This window comes from Botryllus schlosseri, chromosome 10, assembly GCF_051294905.1.
Source record: "Botryllus schlosseri isolate E-star chromosome 10, Bs_hap1, whole genome shotgun sequence".
NCBI classification, from domain to species: domain Eukaryota; kingdom Metazoa; phylum Chordata; class Ascidiacea; order Stolidobranchia; family Styelidae; genus Botryllus; species Botryllus schlosseri.
The window spans coordinates 17,791,155-17,812,288 of record NC_137245.1 but is presented as its reverse complement, the minus strand read 5'-3'; the positions used below and the strand labels follow the sequence as shown (position 1 = coordinate 17,812,288).

Below are 21,134 nucleotides of genomic sequence, written 5' to 3'. Positions count from 1 at the left end.
TTGTGTGGATTTCCAGCGAATGTTGTTTTTGTAGTGTGGAAGCAGCGATATGATGAGGCGTCGACAGCCATACAAGACAGGGACGACCAACTTGATGCCGTTTACGAGGAAATCGAGAGAGACATGCTCTTGATCGGGGCCACCGCGATCGAAGATAAATTGCAGGTAACTGGCTGTCTCCGATCTGGCTGTTACGATTCAGATTGTCTTTTACAATATTTATGAGCTTCTACGTGAATTTAAAAATATATCGGTTGACATTTTCTTTTTTGATCAACTAATAGAATATTTTTCTATTTTCATCAAATTCACAAATATAACCTTGTCGGCAATGTGGCTGCAAAATGTTTTGAACTTTACATAATTTTGAAGTCTATGAATATAAAAGGACTTGCTTATTCATCCGTTTCTTGTTTAGTTACCGTAGTCTCGCTCTTTTCCAATTAAAATCGCCTGTTTTATGTGTTGGTGACTGTGCTTAAATTATGATGAACAATATGGTATGAGATATTTCTACTACCGGGCCTACGTTCTACCACACATGACCAGTAGGGCTCTTCAAAATTGACTTTTTTTCTCAAATAGCACTGGCTACTTGATAAAACTGTTAGGTTACCTAATTTAAGCCTACACACCAAATTTGGTTCAATTCCAAAGAGTAGCCGCATTGCTACAGGAGAAAAAAGTTTCTATTTATTACATAAAAATAAATAACAAAAAATTTGAAAATTTTCTGTTCACCCCATGAAAGTGTTCGGTTGTCTATAGAAACGATGTTCACCAAATTTGGTTCAATTCCAACCAGTGGAAGCTGAGTTATCGCCGTCGAAAAAATTGGATTATGAATAAAATAGTATTTACGGTGACCAATTCCTTAATTATTTATTACAGTGTTACATTATTATTATATTATTATATATTACATTATTACACCGTAAATACTATTTTATTCAAATCCAAATTTTTCGACGGCAATAACTCCGCTTGTACTGGTTGGAATTCAACCAAAATTTGGTGAACATCGTTTCTATAGGCAACCTAACACTTTCATGGGGTGAACAGAAAATTTTCAAATTTTTTGTTATTTATTTTTACATATTAAATAGAAACTTTCTTCTCCTGTAGCAATGCGGCTACTGGTTGGAATTGAACCAAATTTGGTGTGTAGGCTTAAATTAGGTAACCTAACAATTTTATCAAGTAGCCAGTGCGATTTGAGAAAAAAAGTCATTTTTGAAGAGCCCTAATGACCAGAGCAAGTTTTACAGTAAGCAAGATCAGCTAGAAAACTGAAAAAGTATTAGTTGGTACTTGGTCGTTCTGTATGGCTGCGATGTTCTTACTGAAATTGATTCTACTTTTTGATTGGCGCGAGGGTAACGTTTTGCGGGCAATTTTAGGAAGGCGTGCCCGAAACCATACTGAACCTCACCAAGGCCAACATCAAAGTGTGGGTGTTGACCGGGGACAAGCAAGAAACGGCGATCAACATCGGATACTCGTGCAACATGTTGACGGAAGCCATGAAAAACGTGTTCGTGATCGACGCTACTTCTACGGAACAGGTATCTTGTATTTGAATTTGTTGCGGCGATGGATTTTTATTGGATTTCGTTTTCTGTCTAGGTGCAGACTCAGATTAAAGAGGCAATGGCCGAGATCAAAGAGTCGCAGCCTGGTAGAGGTCGCGGCGAATCCAGAAATGACGAGGTGACATCGCTGTTCTCTTTTTTATTGTGCGATAACGATAGGGAGATAAATGGCTAAAATTGGACTTCCTAGCAGTGTCGTATCAGTTTTACTGCATTGAAGAAGCGTTTTGTGAATTATAATGAAGGTTTACGGTCCCGGGTTGTTGAAAAGTTAACGAGTTGTCGCATGCGATGTGCTCGCATCCAGACTCTGCCTTGCTGTTATGGATTATTATCTTTCTTTGCAGATCGTTTATGCTACCACAAATATGTCAACGAACGCAGATCGTGACTCCGGCGACAGCAAATTCGGACTTGTGATCAACGGACACAGTTTGGTGAGCTGCCTATATTTCTTTAAAGATATCCTGCGTTAAGGTCAAGAGAATCAGGTGTTCACACATTATAATGCAGCCTGACGGCACAGATACACCAGTGCCCGTCGTTTTGGTCTGATGTTTGTATTTTCGTGTACAATCAGTGTGATAGCATTCCTGCTGAAGGCCGCTCGATATGAAATGTAGGAATTCTGTTAGTACAGATGGTGATCTGCTCATCTGTATTGAGGTTTCCATCTGCTGACTCATATTTGCTCACTTGTTCAACGAATGTGCTCATAGCATGGCACTTGAACAGTAATCATGATCACGGTCTAGCCATCGAAAAAGGGTGTGGAGACGCGTCCAAGCAATAGGACGTTGGCCTCGTCGTTTTTCATTGTTTTATAACCAAAATTGAGTGGTATGTCGTATATCAAGGTTTGCCAAGTTCAAGTAACAAATTTCGGGGCTGTCTGAGACCAATTTCTCTCAAAGTACCGCACAGTCTACTTTGAAACTATTTGTTGTACACTCAATTTGAAGACTTCGTGTCATGGGATGACTCTGGTCCGTTACTTGACTCGAGTCACTTCTTTGAAATTAATTGATTTCACTCACATGTGATTGTTGCAGATAATGCTAACATTGACGAAGCGGTGGTATATGGAAATTCCACATTGAGACAAACGACGCTAGCCATGTCGACAAACATATTTTTCTCAAACATATATCACAATATAGTGACAAATTCAGTTTTGGGAAACAATGAACAGTGTGCATGCGTTTGATTCTCAATGTAATGTTGGCAAGTGAAAGTCCACATAGAAATGATTCTGATCGCAACAAGCCCACGGTGTTTTTTTTTGTCCGTTTATTATGTTAACTGTGATAGGTCGCAGAAAATAATGGGGTAAAACATGGGTCGTGGACAGGGCTGTGCAAAATTGAGTGGCCTACCTGAACTCGTTACCATTCAGTGTTAATTTATCAATTCGAATTATAGTTATGATACCGTAAACCGGGGTAACTTTGGACACTAAGCAGTAAAAGATTTAAATGGTTATTGATGGAAAAGGGTTGCCGCTGGATGTCCAATTCTTTTTCATGTGGCAACAGTACCGCAAGTAGTCTCAATAGAAGGTGAATTCATTTCACTACCACATAAACTTGACCCAACATTGAAAAATTAATGGCGGGGGTCAATTTCATCAAAATTAATGGCCATTAAAATTCTTACAACCTAACATAGATAGCATGCGATTCATAGATTCAAAACTTGGCAGCAGATACCTCTAAGCAGTCTTAATCCATGACAAAAATCTCAGTGGGCTCACCCTTAGATCAATACAAGAAAGTGTGATGTCGAAAGTTACCCCGTCAAATTTTATCAGAACGGGGTAACTTTGGACAGTGGAAAATGTGATATTTAGAGCTCTGGAAAGTGGCTGCTTCATCTGTGTCAAAGTGTATGGTCAACTATATTCCTTATTACCGGCCTGATGGCTTTTTAAAATGGAATGAGAAGGTTAATAAATTAGAGTTTGCCAAAATTTGAAAAAATAGGTAGGCAATGAGCTGAGAGATTGTAATCGGGTGTAAGCTACTTCAAAAACTTATCACATACTCCTAAAGATGTGCCTGCTGAATATGGGATATCGTAAATTACGACAAATATATCCATCGAAGGAGATAGGAAAGGGAAAGTGTATCTTTTAAAGAACAGTAATATATTTGAAATCGGCACTAAATCATGTTAACATGTTTAATGTTTGCTGTCGATTGCTGACACTGCCAGTGGGATATCCCATATGTTATTTATAAGTCCCGATTGGCGAAGGCATGAGGGAAAATTGAGATAAGAGATGAATAAGGGCCCATTAGCCTTCATTAACTACCTATTTTTTTTGGGGGGGGGGGGGGGATTAGGTAAAAATCATGCAATAGGCCGGACATATACTATTTTGTTTCAGTTTTAGCCACTGCTCTCATCAAGTCTTACCAAATAAGCCTTATTTACGAGGTTTCATGAACAATTGAGTGTAAAGGCATACAAAAAACTACATTGTCCAAAGTTACCCCACATGCAGGGATAACTTTGGACACGGATAATTTACAAAAATAAGGTACTTATTTATGACCATGAAGATTTTGGATTAGGTAATTCTAATCTATGCTCCATGACCCCTAAAAAACACAAAACTTGCCTCCCCTACACCTTAACATTCCCGAGATACAAAGCGGAATTGTTGAAAATTGTCCAAAGTTACCCCGGTTTACGGTACTGTTTTCCACTGTGGTTCCCTTGAAGCCTTCATTGATCGTAATGCAGCATACGAACCTATAGTCCAAAGGTACGTATGTTTGCGAAAATTACGTATCTGTGGTGACTATCAAATGTAAACATGGAATGGCAACGACCAATTTTGCAACAGGCTGTAATCAGAATTGCTTTGCGTCAGCGACTGTAGACTTTTTGGCAATCCAAACATTATCTTCCAAAGCGCAGAATTTACTGAATCTGCTCGTGATCGAAAGCTACTATCCGAAAATAAAAATATGTCTCCGTTTGCCTACAGGGTTATGCTCTGGACGAAAATGTCGAGGAATCTTTCCTGGACCTGGCCTCGTCGTGTACTGCCGTCATATGTTGCCGAGTCACTCCACTGCAAAAAGCGCAAGTCGTCGATCTCGTGAAGCGCTACAAAAGCGCGGTGACGCTGTCGATAGGCGATGGTGCCAATGACGTCAGCATGATCAAAGGTTAGCGACTGGTTGCTTTAGTTACCTGGTCTCCGAAACGTATGTGGTGATGTTCTGGTTCCGCTTCGTTTTATTATTAGTTTCGACAGGTAACTAAGCACCACGAGATTGCAATACAATGAAGAGATAAGTTCTAGTAATGCAATCGAAGCCGTAGACATCTTGCCGAAGTGCTCATTAACACTGATACTTGTTTCTGACCATCGTTGACAATCTTGACCCCAGGGATGTCGCTTGTTGCTGTGTTTCTGTGCAAAGTTGGCCGACTACAAAATTTTCAACTTTCAAATTAGATTAGAATTGGAATTACTCGATTCACAAAAGAAATACAGCAAGTCAAGTTTGGTCCATACTGAGTCCACACTCATGAGCATGAGATTGGCAAATATCTGTACACCAAGCTTAGCTCATGTCACAATGCTGTGACATTTTGAGGAAAGCCCTAAATTGGAGCATAGCAACATTCCACTGTTTGGATTGGAATTGGATTATCGGTATTTTGCTCCAATTAGTGTAATTACACCTCTAGAATGGTCTAATAGTCCATGTCTGTCTCTGTGATCGATTTTGATAACTTCTGTCGATACCGACTTCCCCAAAAATGCTCTTAACTCTATCACCATATGTGCAATTACAAACGATTGATACAATTTCCGTCATCCTCCCTGCTTTTCGACATGTTTCTAAAGTTCTTTACATTCCAGCTGCCCATGTGGGGGTCGGCATCAGTGGTGAGGAGGGGACTCAGGCGGTGCTGTCAGCAGATTTCGCATTTGGGCAATTCAGGTATTGGAAGATCTTGCACACTTATGCCAGAGGTCTCAAACTCAAATGTGCGTGCGGGCCATTTTTCCAGTTTTGACGACGCCGCGGGCCGCAGCATTTATAGGGGTATTCTATGTCTCTCCAATTAGGCCTTATTTGGCGGGAATGAATTTTCCTATTGAAAGTGAGCCGATCCAGCAGACTGACAGTAAACACACATCGTCAAAATGTGATTTACGTTTGTAAATTTAGGCCTGGCACGAAAAGAATCATCACATTTATAACTATTTGAATAGAATTGTTGTTGTACTTGATATGTATTAACTATATATATAGACACCATATGGGCGGACAAATGTATGATGCCATCATAAAAGCTATCAGGTTATAATTTTCAGCTACTATGAATATTTTGAATCCAACAGACTGATAATAGAGACTGATCTGACATCAAAACATTTTTAAGTTGAGCATTGTAATTCCAATCCAGGATTCGTGTATAGCCTACTTCTGATAAGTAGACTATTAATCACATGGCCAAATATCTTCAAATATAGGAGCAGAAAAAATATATAAATATAATATAAATATATTAATGAATGTGTCCTAGTGATTGAAATGTCGGAACCCCGAACGGCCCATTGTTGTTACATCGTTGGAGCGTACCACTACGGTACTCGGTACCTGTAAGTGGCCCTAATAACCGGGTTTAGCGACCAAAGATGTAACTGACAGATGGCCAATGGTTGCCATAACTACTTGCTTGGTTAGCGAAATACCAAGCTGCGACCTTCTGATCTATTACTATTCCCCTGATAAGCGATTAGTTTGTTGCGTCCATGGCTCTAACAAATTCATGGCATTCCGAGTCACTACGAGTCCACTCGAGTCATTTTCATTTTGCCATCGAGTTAGCCCGAGTCTGAGTAATTCTAAGAAACGTCGCGGCCCAGTCCAACTCACAAATTTCAGTCACGAATCGTCTAAGAGTCGGCTTTTGTCATCATGAATTGGAAATGTGGCGAAATAGGGAATCTTCCACTGCATGGTAACATTTGCAATTGATGTGATAGTGAAGTTTGATGAATAGTTTCAGGCTTTCGGGGCAATTTAAGAGGGGATTTTGACTTTATAACCTGAAAAGATATGTGACACTAAAATATTTCCAAATTATTAAAAATCTAAAATGTCGTCGCGGGCCGCACAAAATGCTCTGGCGGGCCGCGTGTTTGAGACCTCTGACTTATGCTATAGGTCGATCATGTGGTTTTGTTATAGACACTCTGGTTGAGGTATCTAGAGACTCGTTTTTTTATCTCTTTTTATAACAAGACAAGTTGCTGATTGCGTACTGTTAGCTACTCTGTATAATGTGAGCCTTCGCAAAACGATGGGGCATCATAAACATTGTAACGCATACCATACTGTTGACAAATAATTTAAGTTTACTCTTTTTTTGAAATTGCAGGGTGCAATGCGTAATTTTCGAAAACATGTTAGCCTACAATGATGCATGAGCTATTTCTCCCAATTACTATGACAATTTCAACTCATAAACTGATCCAAACATAGACTGAAACTGCTTAAGAAAATTCATCTAGCAAAAACTAGTCGTTTTACCTACAAAGCTGTTATGCAGAAGTAAAACTTATTTCAAAACATAACCACTCAAAACTCATGTAGGGCTCGTAGCCAAAGCGTACTTAAGTGGAAGTATCTCTTTACCGACTACCTTTGAATGTGGCAATGTTTGTGTCATTTCCTGGTTTCAATATTTTGAACCATGTACCCAATATACCCAACATTCAACGCAATATACTTTATATTAAATCTCTCGATGAAAAAGCAGACATTCTGAATAGTTGGAAGAAGAGGAATTTATTCACCCCAACCTGCTCGTAAATCTGTAAGTGGAAGTCTTCTAATTTATTCTCCCTGCTTTCAGATACCTTGAACGGCTGTTGCTGGTGCACGGCCGGTGGTCTTACATGCGAATGTGCAAGTTCCTGGGTTATTTCTTTTACAAGAATTTCGCTTTCACGCTAGTCCATTTCTGGTACGCGTTCTTCTGCGGTTTTCAAGCTCAGGTATGTGTCTCGGACGTGCTTTTTTGCAGATTTCGGTTATCATATGTGTCTATGGCCTCGTCATACCGGCGTAGCGGGAATCCTGAAGTAATTTGAAGTAATCTTTCATCATGTGAAGGCAACCATTTGGTATCCACGATACCAATCTAACTGCCGAGGTTTATATCGAAGTGGCATAAAAATTGTGGACAACCAAAATTCTGAGTAACTTAACCACGAAATTGGAGGAGCTTGTGAGCCGTGACTCGAAAAAAAGTCAATCTTAATCAAGCCCTCATTGTAATCTCGTCTAGTTGGCATAATAAGCTCGGTCATCGTTACCAGTTGAAGTCAAATTATGGCAGAGGTTCTTAAACTGGGGTCAGTGAAGTAGTTTCAGGGGGTCCATGAAAAGGCACGGGCATCAGCAAGAAACTGTAACAACAGATTATTCTTTGAGAATGACGTCGTGAGTGGGAGTGTTGACTATCTTGTCTGGTCATTAGATATCTTATTTTAGTCACGGGATTGCCTAAATGGATTCCAGTTTCGTGTGTGGACATTTCAGTCGTTGGCTTCTCGAATTTTGGGGTTACACGCAACAACCCACGAAACTTGAAGGGGTCCGCGATCAAAAAGTTCAAAATCCCCTGAATTATGGCGTTTTTATCATCCTCTGGTGAACACTGAGAATAGCCCATCAGTCAAAAACAAGGACAAATGTTATAAATAGTACTATGTACCTTTATAAGACATTGCCCGTCACACTAAAGACGAATCTTATGCGTTGTTCAAATTGTTTGGAATTAGGTGACTATGAATTCCCGCTATGCCGGCCTGCAAATAACCGATAAATATTCCTCGTCTTTACCAATCTGCAGATACTGTTCAGCGAAAGGTTTGTCAGTTTGTACAATGTCCTATTCACGTCCTACCCGGTATTGTGCGTCGGATTTTTCGAGCAGGTGCCTTCATGACCAGACCACCGGTTTCACAGGCATACGTTCCGTGATAACGTGCGCGACGTTTACTTCATCTCATGGTTCACGATCATGTTTCGCACGACATCAGACTAAACACTGAAGTTTTATTGTGCGTGCTGCATTGTGTATGTTTACATATTGCTGTTGTTTGTCGGATCACGTTTGGTAAAGGTCTACAGATTTCGGAATCAAACTAGGCAGGATGTGGTATTTCGGATGTGTTGAGGAATCTAAATATTTTTCGAAAAATTTTGTGTTTGACAGTGAATAAATCGATCATTTCACATTTGCAAATCAAAACACCACAAAATCGCGATAGCGAATCTTCTTGGTGTGCTATTCCAAGTATCGATTTGTACCGTGTCCGTTTTCATCCCACTTCCAAGAACATGGACGTACGAAATTGTTTTTGTAGTCAAGTTTCGCTGGGTTATAGCACTGTCGTCGTAAGCCCTCTGTCAAGAGGATTGGAATCATTAGGTTTGATGTTGAAGAAAAAACAGTCCTCTGTCCTCTGGAAAATGTGTATTGTTTGCTGTTTCATACACAGTATGTTCAGTTAAAGGCGAAAGAAAAATTTTGGCCGCAGCCGTTTTCTTCGGAACGTCACGGTAATGGAGCTGTAATGAATTGAAATTTCCAGAGTTACAGCACGCTCCAGCAGTCACGCAGAGATCGAACTTCATATAGTTGTCACTTGTCAGCCGATGTTATGAAGGAAATAGAATACAGTAGGCCCGATTTTGACATAAATCTCCTGACTGGACATCTTCCGTTGAACGCGGTATCCAAACCACCTCGGCGCGTACGACATATTCCCTTCATAACATCGGCTGACAACTATCTAAAGTTCGATCTCTGCATGACTGCTGGAGCGTGCTGCAACTCTGGAAATTTCAATACATTACAGCTCCGTTACGGCGGCGTTCTGAGAAAACGGCTGCGGCCAAAATTTTTCTTTCGTTTTGCCCTTCAATTTGAGACCACATCATTTTTAGAGTGCAGTGCCCCTTTAAAGTTTGGAAGTCCAGTAACAGTGAATTATAAGAGAATGCAAATGCTCTTGTTAACAATTAACGATAAATTACCAGCAGATTCATATTCGTTACAGTATTGACATTTGCAGTATTTTTGCTTAGAACAACGGAAAACATGTTTCTACTGAATCTCATGGGACGTGCGACTCTGATTTTGACAAACAGACCAAGGCTGCTCGCAGGCCATTTTTGAGTAATATTTCAAATCCGTTCATCAAGTCTTTGTTCTGTCTTGAGTCGTGAATTTTGGATTCGGCACCCCAATCCGATTTGTCCTAGTTAACTATATTGACAGTCGCACGATTTTGCTGTCACGTTTTGCCGCATATATAGCACCAGTGACTAAGCGTCGGCTTTTGACTGAGATGCATTTCGACAAATGTCAGATTCGTTATCGTCTGTGGGTTGTGGCGGTAGGGTGCGATCGAGTGTGTCTGTTTTTTGATGAGTAACGTTTTCACCAAGGTGGTCTTGCCTAGAATGTAGCCCATATTATGGAGCATTTGCTTATCGCAATTAGTGAACGATTTAGAATTATGGTATTTTCAATTTACTAAATCCAATGTTTGTTCTTTGCCTTTTGCCTTTTTCTGTCTCCCGTTTATTTCGTCACTACATTCTCTCTCTCACACACACACACCAAAACACATACAGTCTATCTACGACGCTTGGCTCGTCACTCTCTACAATGTCGTCTACACTTCTATGCCTATAATAGTCCTAGCTCTTCTGGACCAGGTAAAGATGCGTAACGTTGATTTTGGTAGCCTCGGGGAATGCGAATTCTTTTGCCGCTTCTTTCGGTAGTGCATATATAATTAGGTATATGTACGTTAATCTTTTCGTTTAGCATAATTTTTGCTTGTGAGAGTGTGGGGTTTCTTTTTTGATTGATTATATACTATGTTAATTTGTCTATCACTAACGATCCAATCGACTTCATACAGTCAAGTAGCCGCATGTTTTTGCATGGTATACGTTGCATGCTCTTAACATCCAATCATGCCTGTCACAGTAAGTGTGCCAGTTCCTTCATATTTTATCGTATCGGAGTCTTTTTTGCATGTGTAATTTCATTGTGGTAATAATTTCGTTGAAACAGAAGTAACGTTATAGATTTCTACCCGAATACAAGTAGACCCATCGATTTCCAAGACATGTCGACACTAGGTGGAGGTAGAAAATTGAAGGTTTTAATAGTAGATTTGGATGAGCCATCACATTACAAATATGTGCAATTTTCGAACATGAATTCAGTTACCGCGGGGCAGGGGCTATTTTTGCCTGGTTGGTGAGACAACAGACATTAACCCAAAACTACTTTCGCCATTAAGCCTACAACACTAAAGTGTAAACAGTTGGTAGTTTTCCCTACAAGACTAGCAAGTAGATGTGGAAGTAACCTAACTACATAACCACTTGGGAAAGCAAGGAAGCCAAACCTAATTTGAGTGCTCTGAAAAATTAGAAATAGTTTGTTACTGTGTTGCGTAATGCATTCCAATATAAGAGATTCAACCTCGGCAAGGTAGCAAAGCCTCATCTTGTGTTCGTCTGGTAGGATTTGAACGACGCGTACTGCATACGGTATCCGCGTCTCTACCTTCCCGGACAGAAGAACGAGGGTTTCAACAAGAAAATATTCTTCATCGGGTACGCTATGACTTTTTGATTCGACTTTTCCGCTCGTTCATGACGACTTTCCTCTGTCAGCACGGCGAAAGGAGTGCTGACTTCTCTGGTGCTGTTTTTCTTCACGTACGGTACATATCACACGAATTCGTTGGGCAACGGTCAGGACATCACTAATCTGCAGAGCGTCGGCACCGTCGTTGCTACGAGTCTCATCATCATAGTCAACCTCAAGGTGACGTTCGCTCATGTTTTTTCACAATTTAATCCGTAAAATGACAGGCCATGGTGTTAAAAGCCTGCTTGTCTGTTCTCTGATCCAGCCTCGAATAGTTCAACGAAGTCAGGAAGTTTTTACTTTCACTATCCTTGTTCTTGTGTTCAGGTTGCGATGGACACCCAGTATTGGACTGTCATAAATCATTTCTTCATATGGGGCAGCATCGCCATCTATTTTGTCATGAGCTTCGCGCTTTACAGCGACGGACTTTTTCTCTTGTCACCCTCTTCATTTCCGTATATCGGTGAGTCGAATATAGTGGCCTTTCAAACTTTTAGTTTGACTGCATGATTGCGAGTTTTTCAAAGCAATGATGGTTTGAATTTGAATCACTATTACTGATGTTCGCTACCGGAAAGCTTTTGGCGAATAAACGTGACAGTATGAACGAAGGTATTCTTCAATGCGATAGTTGGGTTTATCGGTTGTTTAAACTCTATTAGCAGAACGTAACTTTTCTTTACCGACAAGGTAGCGTAATGGTGTTAGTTTCCTCTATGTCTACTTCAATCCGACATTCGTGTCGTATTCAGGTGTCGCGCGCAATACATACCAGGCGAGTAACGCGTGGTTCTGCATCGTACTCACGACTGTTGTGTGCATTTTACCGGAACTGGCGATAAAACTCTTCCGAGGACTGCTCAAGCCGACGTACACCGACCAGGTACGAACATTCTAAATCGTTAAAAAGACTCGGATGTATCTAAAGTTTTGATCACTCTTGAGAACAAGACCTTCAAGTCTTAGTGAGTCACTTGATTTTTGAAGGTGTCTCGAGTCAAGTCACTTAATATTTCACTTTCACTTGTTTAAGTTAACGTTGTATTATATGCGTATGGACTAGAGCTATACCGCTTCAAACTTATCATATTTAGTGCCATGTCATTTGGAATCTCCGAATCAATGATGGGAACAGTTTGCTACCTTCGATCACGAGTGACGTCAAGTCATTGCAAATCTTGACACCAGTCTCTTGATTTCTGCTGTTGACTCGATTCAGGCCTAGTAAAGTCGAATTTTAGTATCGCTAGTATCGTGACGTGCGTATTTCCATTTCAGATTCTAAGGCAACAGGTCACCGACCGGAGAATGTACAGGAAAATGAAGAAGTCAAAGTCCGGAGAATCCGCATTATCAAAACTAAAGAATCCGGTGCGCAGAAAACCATCGAGCCGTCCCCGGTCCGGATACGCTTTCTCGCACGAGCCCGGCTTTGGGGAGATGATCACCTCGGGCCGCATGAGCATGCGACGTAAGAGCAGCAAGAGAGAACGGAGCAACCCCGAACAGAACGAAATTCACGAAGCCACAAACGCAGTTCCAGTTCAAAACGGCCAAACCGACTCGAAACGTTTGCCAAACCAGCAGGAAACGTATCGGAAGTTATCCGACGTTTGAAAGCTGCGTACAAACGACGTGTGCTTACATCATCGTGCCTATGCCTATTGTTCCGTCCGCGACAACTTGCGACACAGTAAGATATTCTCGGATTCGTGTATGATTCTTACGTTTATCGCTATCGTATCATGCTGTTTTTCGTGAGAAATCCATCCAATCCAGAAATCGTTTGCACTTCCCAATATAATAGTATGATACATTTGCTTTCAAAGATCATTTTACATACAGATAATATGAAGGCTGTCAGGGTTTTGGGTGGCAAAATTGGCATGTATGCCTCACCCTTTCCCTAGACCGAAAAAAATCATGACAATGAATTGTTTTCTTGTGCATATTCGCTCTGTGCAATTCCAGAGATCGCGTTTTTAGTACGGTATTTTGAACTGCTTAGCTATCATTTCTTATTTTGAAAAACTTGTGTCGGTGTGGTTCCCTTGTTATTCTTTTGCTTGGAATTACTATCTGCACTAAATTCGTTCGATTATTTGTTTTCATATGACTTTAATCGCTCTAATTCCCTTTGTCTGTAATATGTCTTTGAAGATGGTGGCACGGTTTTAATTATTTTATGAAAGGCACTAATAGATTATTATTTTTTCTATGCATTCGGTTACTATTTAGTGGTCTCGGCCGTTTTGTTGTATTGTGTAGTCACCGTGCATTTAGTTGACCTGCTTGGCACTTTATAGATCTCAATTGATAGTATATTTATAATTACTTGTGATGAATATTCCTGTCAGATTGGAGGTAAATTATGGGGTAAGTTATGTCGGATGTGCACTACCTCCATTCAATGTGGTTATTGTACTCAATGATTTTTTTTGTTCCATAAATGAGTGAATTGTATGATAAGCGTGACCGCGATTCGTTTTTTATTAAATTATATGCCTTATTATGAAGCTGGGGTATGAAATTCGGAGGTTAAAGGTTCAGAATTGGCTCATTGCATTCGTACATCCCATCCTCCCAGTACATCACAGATCCCGGCGCAGCGTGCAGGATAGGGTTGCCATATTTTTGTGAAGCAAATTCCGGACACTCTTTACCGCCCACTAGCGAATTTTAAAATGAGCTGTCACACATTGACCGTCAATATGACGTCACACTAGCAAAGCATTGCCCATCGACAGTATACACAGGAATGAAGTAGAACATAGGTCGGGAATTGAGCCATCTGTAATGTGAGCTCTGGTGATTGCTACTTGCTAGGGTTTGCAATAGATTCCTCCTCGGGCCGGATGAAATCATCTACGGCGGGCCGTGTCTGGCCTGCAAGGATTGTGTTTGACAGCCCTGCTATACAGTTAAGTCGGTGCGGCTATCTCAGGGTTGCCATACGTCCGGAATTTCCCGGACATGTCCGGAATTTCACTGAAAAATCTGCGTCCGGGAGGAATTTCTAAAATATGCCTAAATGTCCGGAATTTTGAAGGCTTGAAGCAGGCTCCAAAGTTTTTCGTAAATCAACGTAAACGATGTGATTTTCAAGCAGATTTATGCGATTCAATATTGTTCTTTGCGCCGCGCGCGAGTTAATGCAACGTATAATGATAATGGTGTGGGCTCCAGGCACCACCCTCGCCAAAAATGCAAGCAAAATAAATATAAATAACCATCGTTTACTGAAATAAGTCTCATTGTGATCGCAATTATAAGCTAACGGTATATGCCGTTTCCTAGAGTTGGTTAAAGCCGATTGGATGCTTCAATCACAGACAGTGGTTCCAAATCTTGGGGTCGTCCGCCTTAATCTCGAGGTCGCAATGATGTTGGACGTAATCAGCTTCCTAGGCCGTGAGTAAGCTTGGGCAAGCTGAATTTTTTTAGTAATCAGCTTCACAAATTTTGAGCTTTGCCACGGAACATTTTCAAATTGGAAATGAGGTCGCGAGCATAAAAGGTTGGATTAAATCACCGGATGTGCAACCTGCTGGTGCATTTTATAATAGCCTGATATATCGAAGAATCAATATTATTGACAAAATTCATACATAAAATTTAACAGCCAAATGCACATAGTAAGTGCCCAACAAGTTACATCGACTACCCTATGGTGGGCCGTCCATCCGCCGCCGATCCGTCCTTTTTGGGCGGAATGAGGGGGGGGAGAAAAAGATGTTGTTTCGGACCTCATTAAAACACATAAGCAGATAGCCGCACCGACCTAACTGCATAACAGGGCTGTCATACACAATCCTGACAGGCCAGACACGGCCCGCCAGATGATTTCATCCGGCCCGTGGAGGAATCTATTGCAAACCCTAGCAAGTAGAAATCACCAGAGCTCACAATGCAGATGGCTCAATTCATGACCTATGTTCCACTTCATTCCTGTATAGTGTATATAGTCGATGTGAAATGCTTTGCTAGTGTGACGTCATATTGACGGTCAATGTGTTACACCTCATTTTAAAATCCGCTAGTGGGCTCTAAGGAGTGTCCGGAATTTGCTTCACAAAAATATGGCAACCCAAGGCTATCTGTTTATGTGTTTTAATCAGGTCCGAAACAGCATCCCCCCCCCTTCCGCCCAAAAAGCACTGATCTTGGGCCCACCATAGGGTAGTCGATGTAACTTGTTGGGCACTTACTATATGCATTTGGCTGTTGAATTTTATGTGTGAATTCTGTCAATAATGTTGATTCTTCGATATATTAGGCTACTATAAAATGCACCAGCAGGTTGCACATCCGGTGATTTCCAACCTTTTATGCTCGCGACCTCATTTCCCACTTGAAAATGTTCCGTGGCAAAGCTCAAAACTTGATAAGCTGATTACTAAAAAAATTCTGCTTGCCCAAACTTACTCACGGCCTAGGAAGCTGATTACGTCCAACATCATCGCGATCTCCAGATAAAGGCGGACAACCCCAAGATTTATAGCCTCTGTCTGTGATTGAAGCATCCAATCGGCCTTAACCAACTCTAGGAATATACCGTTAGATTATAATCGCGATCACAATCAGACTTATTTCAGTAAATGATCGTTATTTATATTTATTTTGATTGCATTTTTTGGCGAGGGTGGTGCCTGGAGTTCATACTAGTATCATCAATGTTGTTTATGTTGATTTACGAAAAACTTTTGAGCCTGCTTTAAGCCTTCAAAATTCCGGACATTTAGGCATATTTCAGAAATTCCTCCCGGACGCAGATTTTTCAGTGAAATTCCGGACATGTCCGGGAAATTCCGGACGTATGGCAACCCTAACGTAGGACATATTTTAGGGTTACCATATTTTGGACTTGGGAAAGGAGGACACTTTTTTAATATTTTCACACTTGAGATACTGGAGTAAGATCCGGAAAATGGTTGATTCTCCACGACGTTGTGGTCGGTTGATTAAAAGAAGGTCAATTTTCAGGCTCAACTCCCGAAATACAGTCTGTCTTACACGATTCCCATTGGTTGGCTAAGAAAAAGGGTCGTCGCTTACGTTCGAACCACGAATTTGCTATTTAGCGTCATTTATGCCCATTTTCACTCGCTGTAGCTGTAAAGGATTACATTTAGGCGTCCTCAGAGGACATTTTTCCAGAACCAGAAAAAGGATAAATCCTGCTAAGGAATAGGGTTACCATACCATACGTCCGGATTTGTCCTCTGTTTTGAGTTTTTTGGAAGTGTCCTCCGAAAACGCCCAAATGTCCTCTATTTTGATATTTTGTCCTCTTTTTCGAGAATTTTGTTTAAATATAGGGTAAAATCGGAGTGAGATACAGTAAAGGGTAGGTCACACGGTACCGAAATTCGCTAGCGACTTCGTTTCTTTCTTTGCTCCACTCCTTCGCTAGCAAGCGCTAGCTAGGTCGCTAGAGAGGTCGCTAGTCAAGTCGCTACCGATGCGTTTCACTCGCGAGCTCGCTAGTGAATCTTGTTGTAACAGTATTACGTCACAGCTGCGAAAAAATTATAGTGATATATGGATCAGTTGTTCGGAGACCTCCGCCGTGTACGGACGTATAGCCTAGTAGGTGATACGTTGTAGCATAGACCTGTATGGCATTTGTAATAACAAAAACGAATCTTATGACATTCAAATAGGTGCAAATGTTGGCACTTGCAACCACAAGAATTCAAATGTTTAAATTAGAACACAAGGTATGTAAATTGGTAACGACACGGGCCGTGCAATGATGGACGAGGAGATTACAAAATACGACCCAACTCATGCTTGATATGAATGGATCAGTGCTTCTACTGGATATACTTTATCACGCCGATTTTCCGATTTGATCATCGTGGTCACTTCATTCATCAAACAGCTGTTGTGCGCTACAAAGCTCTCCGCAACTGACCAACACCAAGCCAATCGCAGTTATATAAATCAGTGCTCTTCAACCTTTTTCGACGTCGTACACCCTTTTAACGTTTGCTCAAAACTCGTACACCCCTGTACATTAGGGGCAATGTTCCCTCTAATTTTTCAAGAGTCTGCGCAAACACGCCAACTCACTGCGCAGGCCCTCGGACAACAGTGCGCAACCACTCTCCAATAGGGTGATAAAACTAGGGCCCCTAGGGCTCTAGGCTTTTCCGGTACTTATCATCTACATTGGGTGCTTATTTAGTAGCAGCGTCCCTAACGCGCGAAGCGCGAAAAATGTATATAATTCATGATTGCATCGGCCAATATGATCGGGAATTTCTGCATATATATTGCTATCAATTTTTATCCTCTCCCAGCTCGCATAATCAGATTTACCGGTAGAGCTGATCCAGTGAGGTGTGTTGGAATAGATATGCCCTCTAAATAATACTAAAACATCTTCGGGCGTACCCGTTGATATAACGACTTCGTTACATGATGCTATTTCGTGACCCCCTATCTGCTATGTCAAAAGATGTTGAAATCGCCAAAACGTACTAAAGTAAAAGACGTACACGATTTCAAATTGGTATTTCTTAACTGGAAAATAATGTTCCCTCGATATGGCATTTGTCTTGTGGTGTGACTCGGATCGCCAGGACAGGAACATTCGGCGCCAGCCATTTAGGCGCCTATGGACATGGACAATTTCACATATGTTTGTATATATCGAAGTTTTCGGTCAGCACCGGGGCAGTCTTTTTCGCCCAAGGTTTTCTCGCTGCCGATCGTTCTGGCGCACTTCTTGGAGTCGCATGTTACATAGCCTTTAACTTCATATTTCTTGGCGCGTCATGGTGCGGTAATGGCCGACGCTCAACTGCCCATTTCTATAAATCATGCGTAATTTTTGTTGGGAAAGAGTACCCAATAATCAGATATCCGACAATAATAAAACGCGCGTAGCACGAAAAAAATTCCTGAAAAATTCCAAAAAAATACACCATGATTTATGTTATTTCTCGAAATAATTTTGGACCCCCTTCTAGCTCGGCCCCTCCAATTATGGGGTTTGGGTGCGAAAGTTACGGTCCTGAGTAAATCTTACGCAATGTTCATGCCACGCGGAGAAAGACTATTCGTTAGATTCTCGGAGATTATAACTTCGTTATCTATAACTTTGACCATGTTATTTCGCCATTCCCAGAAAATAATGCGCTATTGAAATGATATCAGTATCGCTCACGCGTACGAGGCAATACTAAAAAAATATCTTCCGTGAGGCGCACGTGATTGTGAATTCTTATTTCTTCACGGAGCGCAATAGTTACCTTTGTGGGGCGCACTTGTACCTCAATTTCAGACTTCAGTGATAACACTATTTGGCCCTGACAATGTTCCATCCTAATTTTCACGAATCTGCGCGCCTGCGTGGTCCATTGGACAACAGTGCGCAACAACTATAAAAAAAACATCATTTCTGATTTTTTGTGCGCAGCGTAGATTTTCTGTGCGCAGAGACCGTTTCAGCACTGCGCATTTGCGCACGTGCGCAGCTTAGAGGGAACATTGATTAGGGGTCTTCAAAAATGACTTTTTTTCTCGAATCTGGCTACTTGATAAAATTGTTAGGTTACCTAACTTAAGCCCACACACCAAATTTGGCTCAATTCCAACCAGTAGCCGCATTGCTACGGGAGAAGAAAGTTTCTATTTATTATATAAAATGAATAACGAAAAATTTGAAATTTTTCTGTTCATGATGTTCTTCAAATTTGATTCAATTCCAACCAGTAGAAGCGGAGTTATTGTCGTCAAAAAATTTGGATTTGAATAAAATAATATTTGGTCACAGCATAGATAACTACCTACGGACCGTAGGTTAGTTATCTGTAGTCACAGAGTCTATTCGCAGCCAGTTAAGCCGCCCGCCACGCAAATTGGAATTTGTTTCTTGTCAGCCCAAAAACAGCATGACATTACGAACGATAATCAAGCTAAATGTAACAGTATTCGGGAGAGAGTAAGTAAAGTTACTACTGCAGAAGCGGTAATTCAGATCAGCGATGATAGCAGGCGCACCATGTAGCGTACTGCGTATCAGGCCTGCCCCACACCACACATAGTCGATAGTAGCACTTGGGCTGTAAGAGATGTCAGTAACCTCAGATCGTATGCCGCTATTAGGGTTGGATTATCCGGATAACGGTTAACCGGTTAACCGGTTAACCGCAGGTATTTTCACTATCTGATATCCGGATATTTTTCTGCTGGTTAACCGGATAAAAAAGAATCGTTGCTGATGCATTTTACACGTTTTAGTAAGCTTCAATAAGTCGTATTCAGTGTTGGCGCGGCCGATTAACGAGAAGCGTGTTGCCAATTAGCGAGATGCGTCTGTACACATCGCACAATGTAATGTGACGCGATCTCCTGCTGAGAAGATCGTTAAATTAGGTCATTGATTGCCGCGCGCTCGGCTATCGTCTCTGGCCTGATTTATCGCGTCTTCAGCAAGCCGATAGTTCCACTGGATTAAAGAATCGCATCTGCAATAGGCCATGTGCACTTTGTGCAGTGTACACACTATTCCATCGCTGGCCTGCACAATCGCATCTTCATTGGCTTGGTGCTCACGATATTATCGTTGACCTAAACAATCGCATCTGCAATAGGCCTACGAACGATATAATCGCTGGCCTAACCATCTCGGACCCAGCATGCATTGGCTCCTATCTCTCGATGGCTTGTTGACGATATGCCGGTAAGTGTATTCTAATTAGTGATTCTGAGAGAGACACCGCGAAACTGAATGACATCGAATGTTCGCAAAAATGTGCGTGCGTGCAAGCGTAATTGATTTCCGCTGATGATTAATTCGAAAAAAAAAATCGAAACCCCCTGATTTTATTTCAATCCCCCTACATTTTCGGCTGGCTGCGTGCCTGATCACGTGAATTAGAGCGAGGTATCATGTCGGCATCAATTCCAGTATCAGCTAGTCGTCCTTCTAGTACTCCAAACCTAAACATAAGGATGGTCAAAAGGATACCAACCTTTTGACTCTCTACGAAGCGCTGCTTTCTATTCAGCCCACTTCTGTGGAAGCTGAAAAAGCATTCAATGAACGTGGACTCTTTGTTACAAAATTCCGGTCCCGGCTACAGGATCCCACAATTGATGCATCTGTGCTTTAAAAAGAGGGCATTGCAGAAGCAGTGAGCATTAAATTTGCGTGGTTTTTCTTGTATTCGCTCATACTGCGCGCGTAGGTAGGTAGGCTACTCTACAATAACACTGTGTAATGATTTTGCGATCCGTTTTACATGCAGACCTAATGAAATCGATTGTCCCACTCAGCAGTTATTATCCGGTTAACCGGTTAGATAAATTCCAAAATATCCGGATATATCCGTTATCCGGATAGTGAAAATTATTGATATCCGAACTAACCCTAGCCGCTATACACAGTCTATTGTCGCTAATTTGCAGCACTAATAACAAAATAATAAATTGCAAATGTATGGCGAAATATTGGACATAAAATCGGCATTTTAAAACAAAAGGGTTTCGATTTCAACATGGAAGCTGTTTCGACCCTGGCTGGCTACGTCACTTCATTTATGTGTATTGCGGTATTTATAAACGTCGGATAGGAATAGACACTTACGTGACCTTTGACACGAACCAATCAGGTTGCAGTAGGATGTAAACAAAGAACAAGCCCGGGCAAGCTTACTATGAGCTCTTATGGAAAAGGGTTGAAAAATATAGGTTTTTAGCAAAATTACATTGAATTGGGAATAGCTGGGTTTGGTGAATGGTAATAACGTAGAGCTAGTATGTATATGCAGTGTTATAACCTACAATAAGCATGAATGATGGCAAGCA

At 41.2% G+C, this 21,134-nt stretch overlaps 1 protein-coding gene and 1 long non-coding RNA gene across 4 annotated transcripts in view; one reads left to right on the top strand and one right to left on the bottom strand.

The window, feature by feature from the left end:
* Positions 1-13,831, top strand: part of LOC145447602 (phospholipid-transporting ATPase ID-like) — a 29,162-nt gene extending 15,331 nt beyond the window's left edge. For 2 of the 3 annotated variants that reach the window (XM_080325845.1, XM_080325844.1), the window contains 13 exons: positions 35-165; positions 1,401-1,565; positions 1,627-1,710; positions 1,940-2,029; positions 4,588-4,771; positions 5,476-5,557; positions 7,482-7,623; positions 10,277-10,360; positions 11,184-11,275; positions 11,336-11,489; positions 11,640-11,778; positions 12,068-12,198; positions 12,594-13,831. In XM_080325845.1, the coding sequence (XP_080181971.1) occupies positions 35-165; positions 1,401-1,565; positions 1,627-1,710; positions 1,940-2,029; positions 4,588-4,771; positions 5,476-5,557; positions 7,482-7,623; positions 10,277-10,360; positions 11,184-11,275; positions 11,336-11,489; positions 11,640-11,778; positions 12,068-12,198; positions 12,594-12,932 (1,817 nt within the window). In that variant the 3' untranslated portion in view covers positions 12,933-13,831. Of the gene's footprint in view, positions 1-34; positions 166-1,400; positions 1,566-1,626; positions 1,711-1,939; positions 2,030-4,587; positions 4,772-5,475; positions 5,558-7,481; positions 7,624-8,483; positions 8,568-10,276; positions 10,361-11,183; positions 11,276-11,335; positions 11,490-11,639; positions 11,779-12,067; positions 12,199-12,593 lie in introns of all 3 variants that reach the window. The other variant, XM_080325846.1, reaches the window with a different exon arrangement.
* A 6,204-nt stretch (positions 13,832-20,035) lies between these two features.
* LOC145448671 (uncharacterized) lies at positions 20,036-20,702 on the bottom strand. Its single transcript, XR_013917998.1, has 2 exons — positions 20,300-20,702; positions 20,036-20,267 (listed from the first exon to the last, which is right to left on the bottom strand). It is a non-coding gene; the product is annotated as an uncharacterized LOC145448671 (long non-coding RNA).
* Between the last annotated feature and the right edge of the window lie 432 nt (positions 20,703-21,134).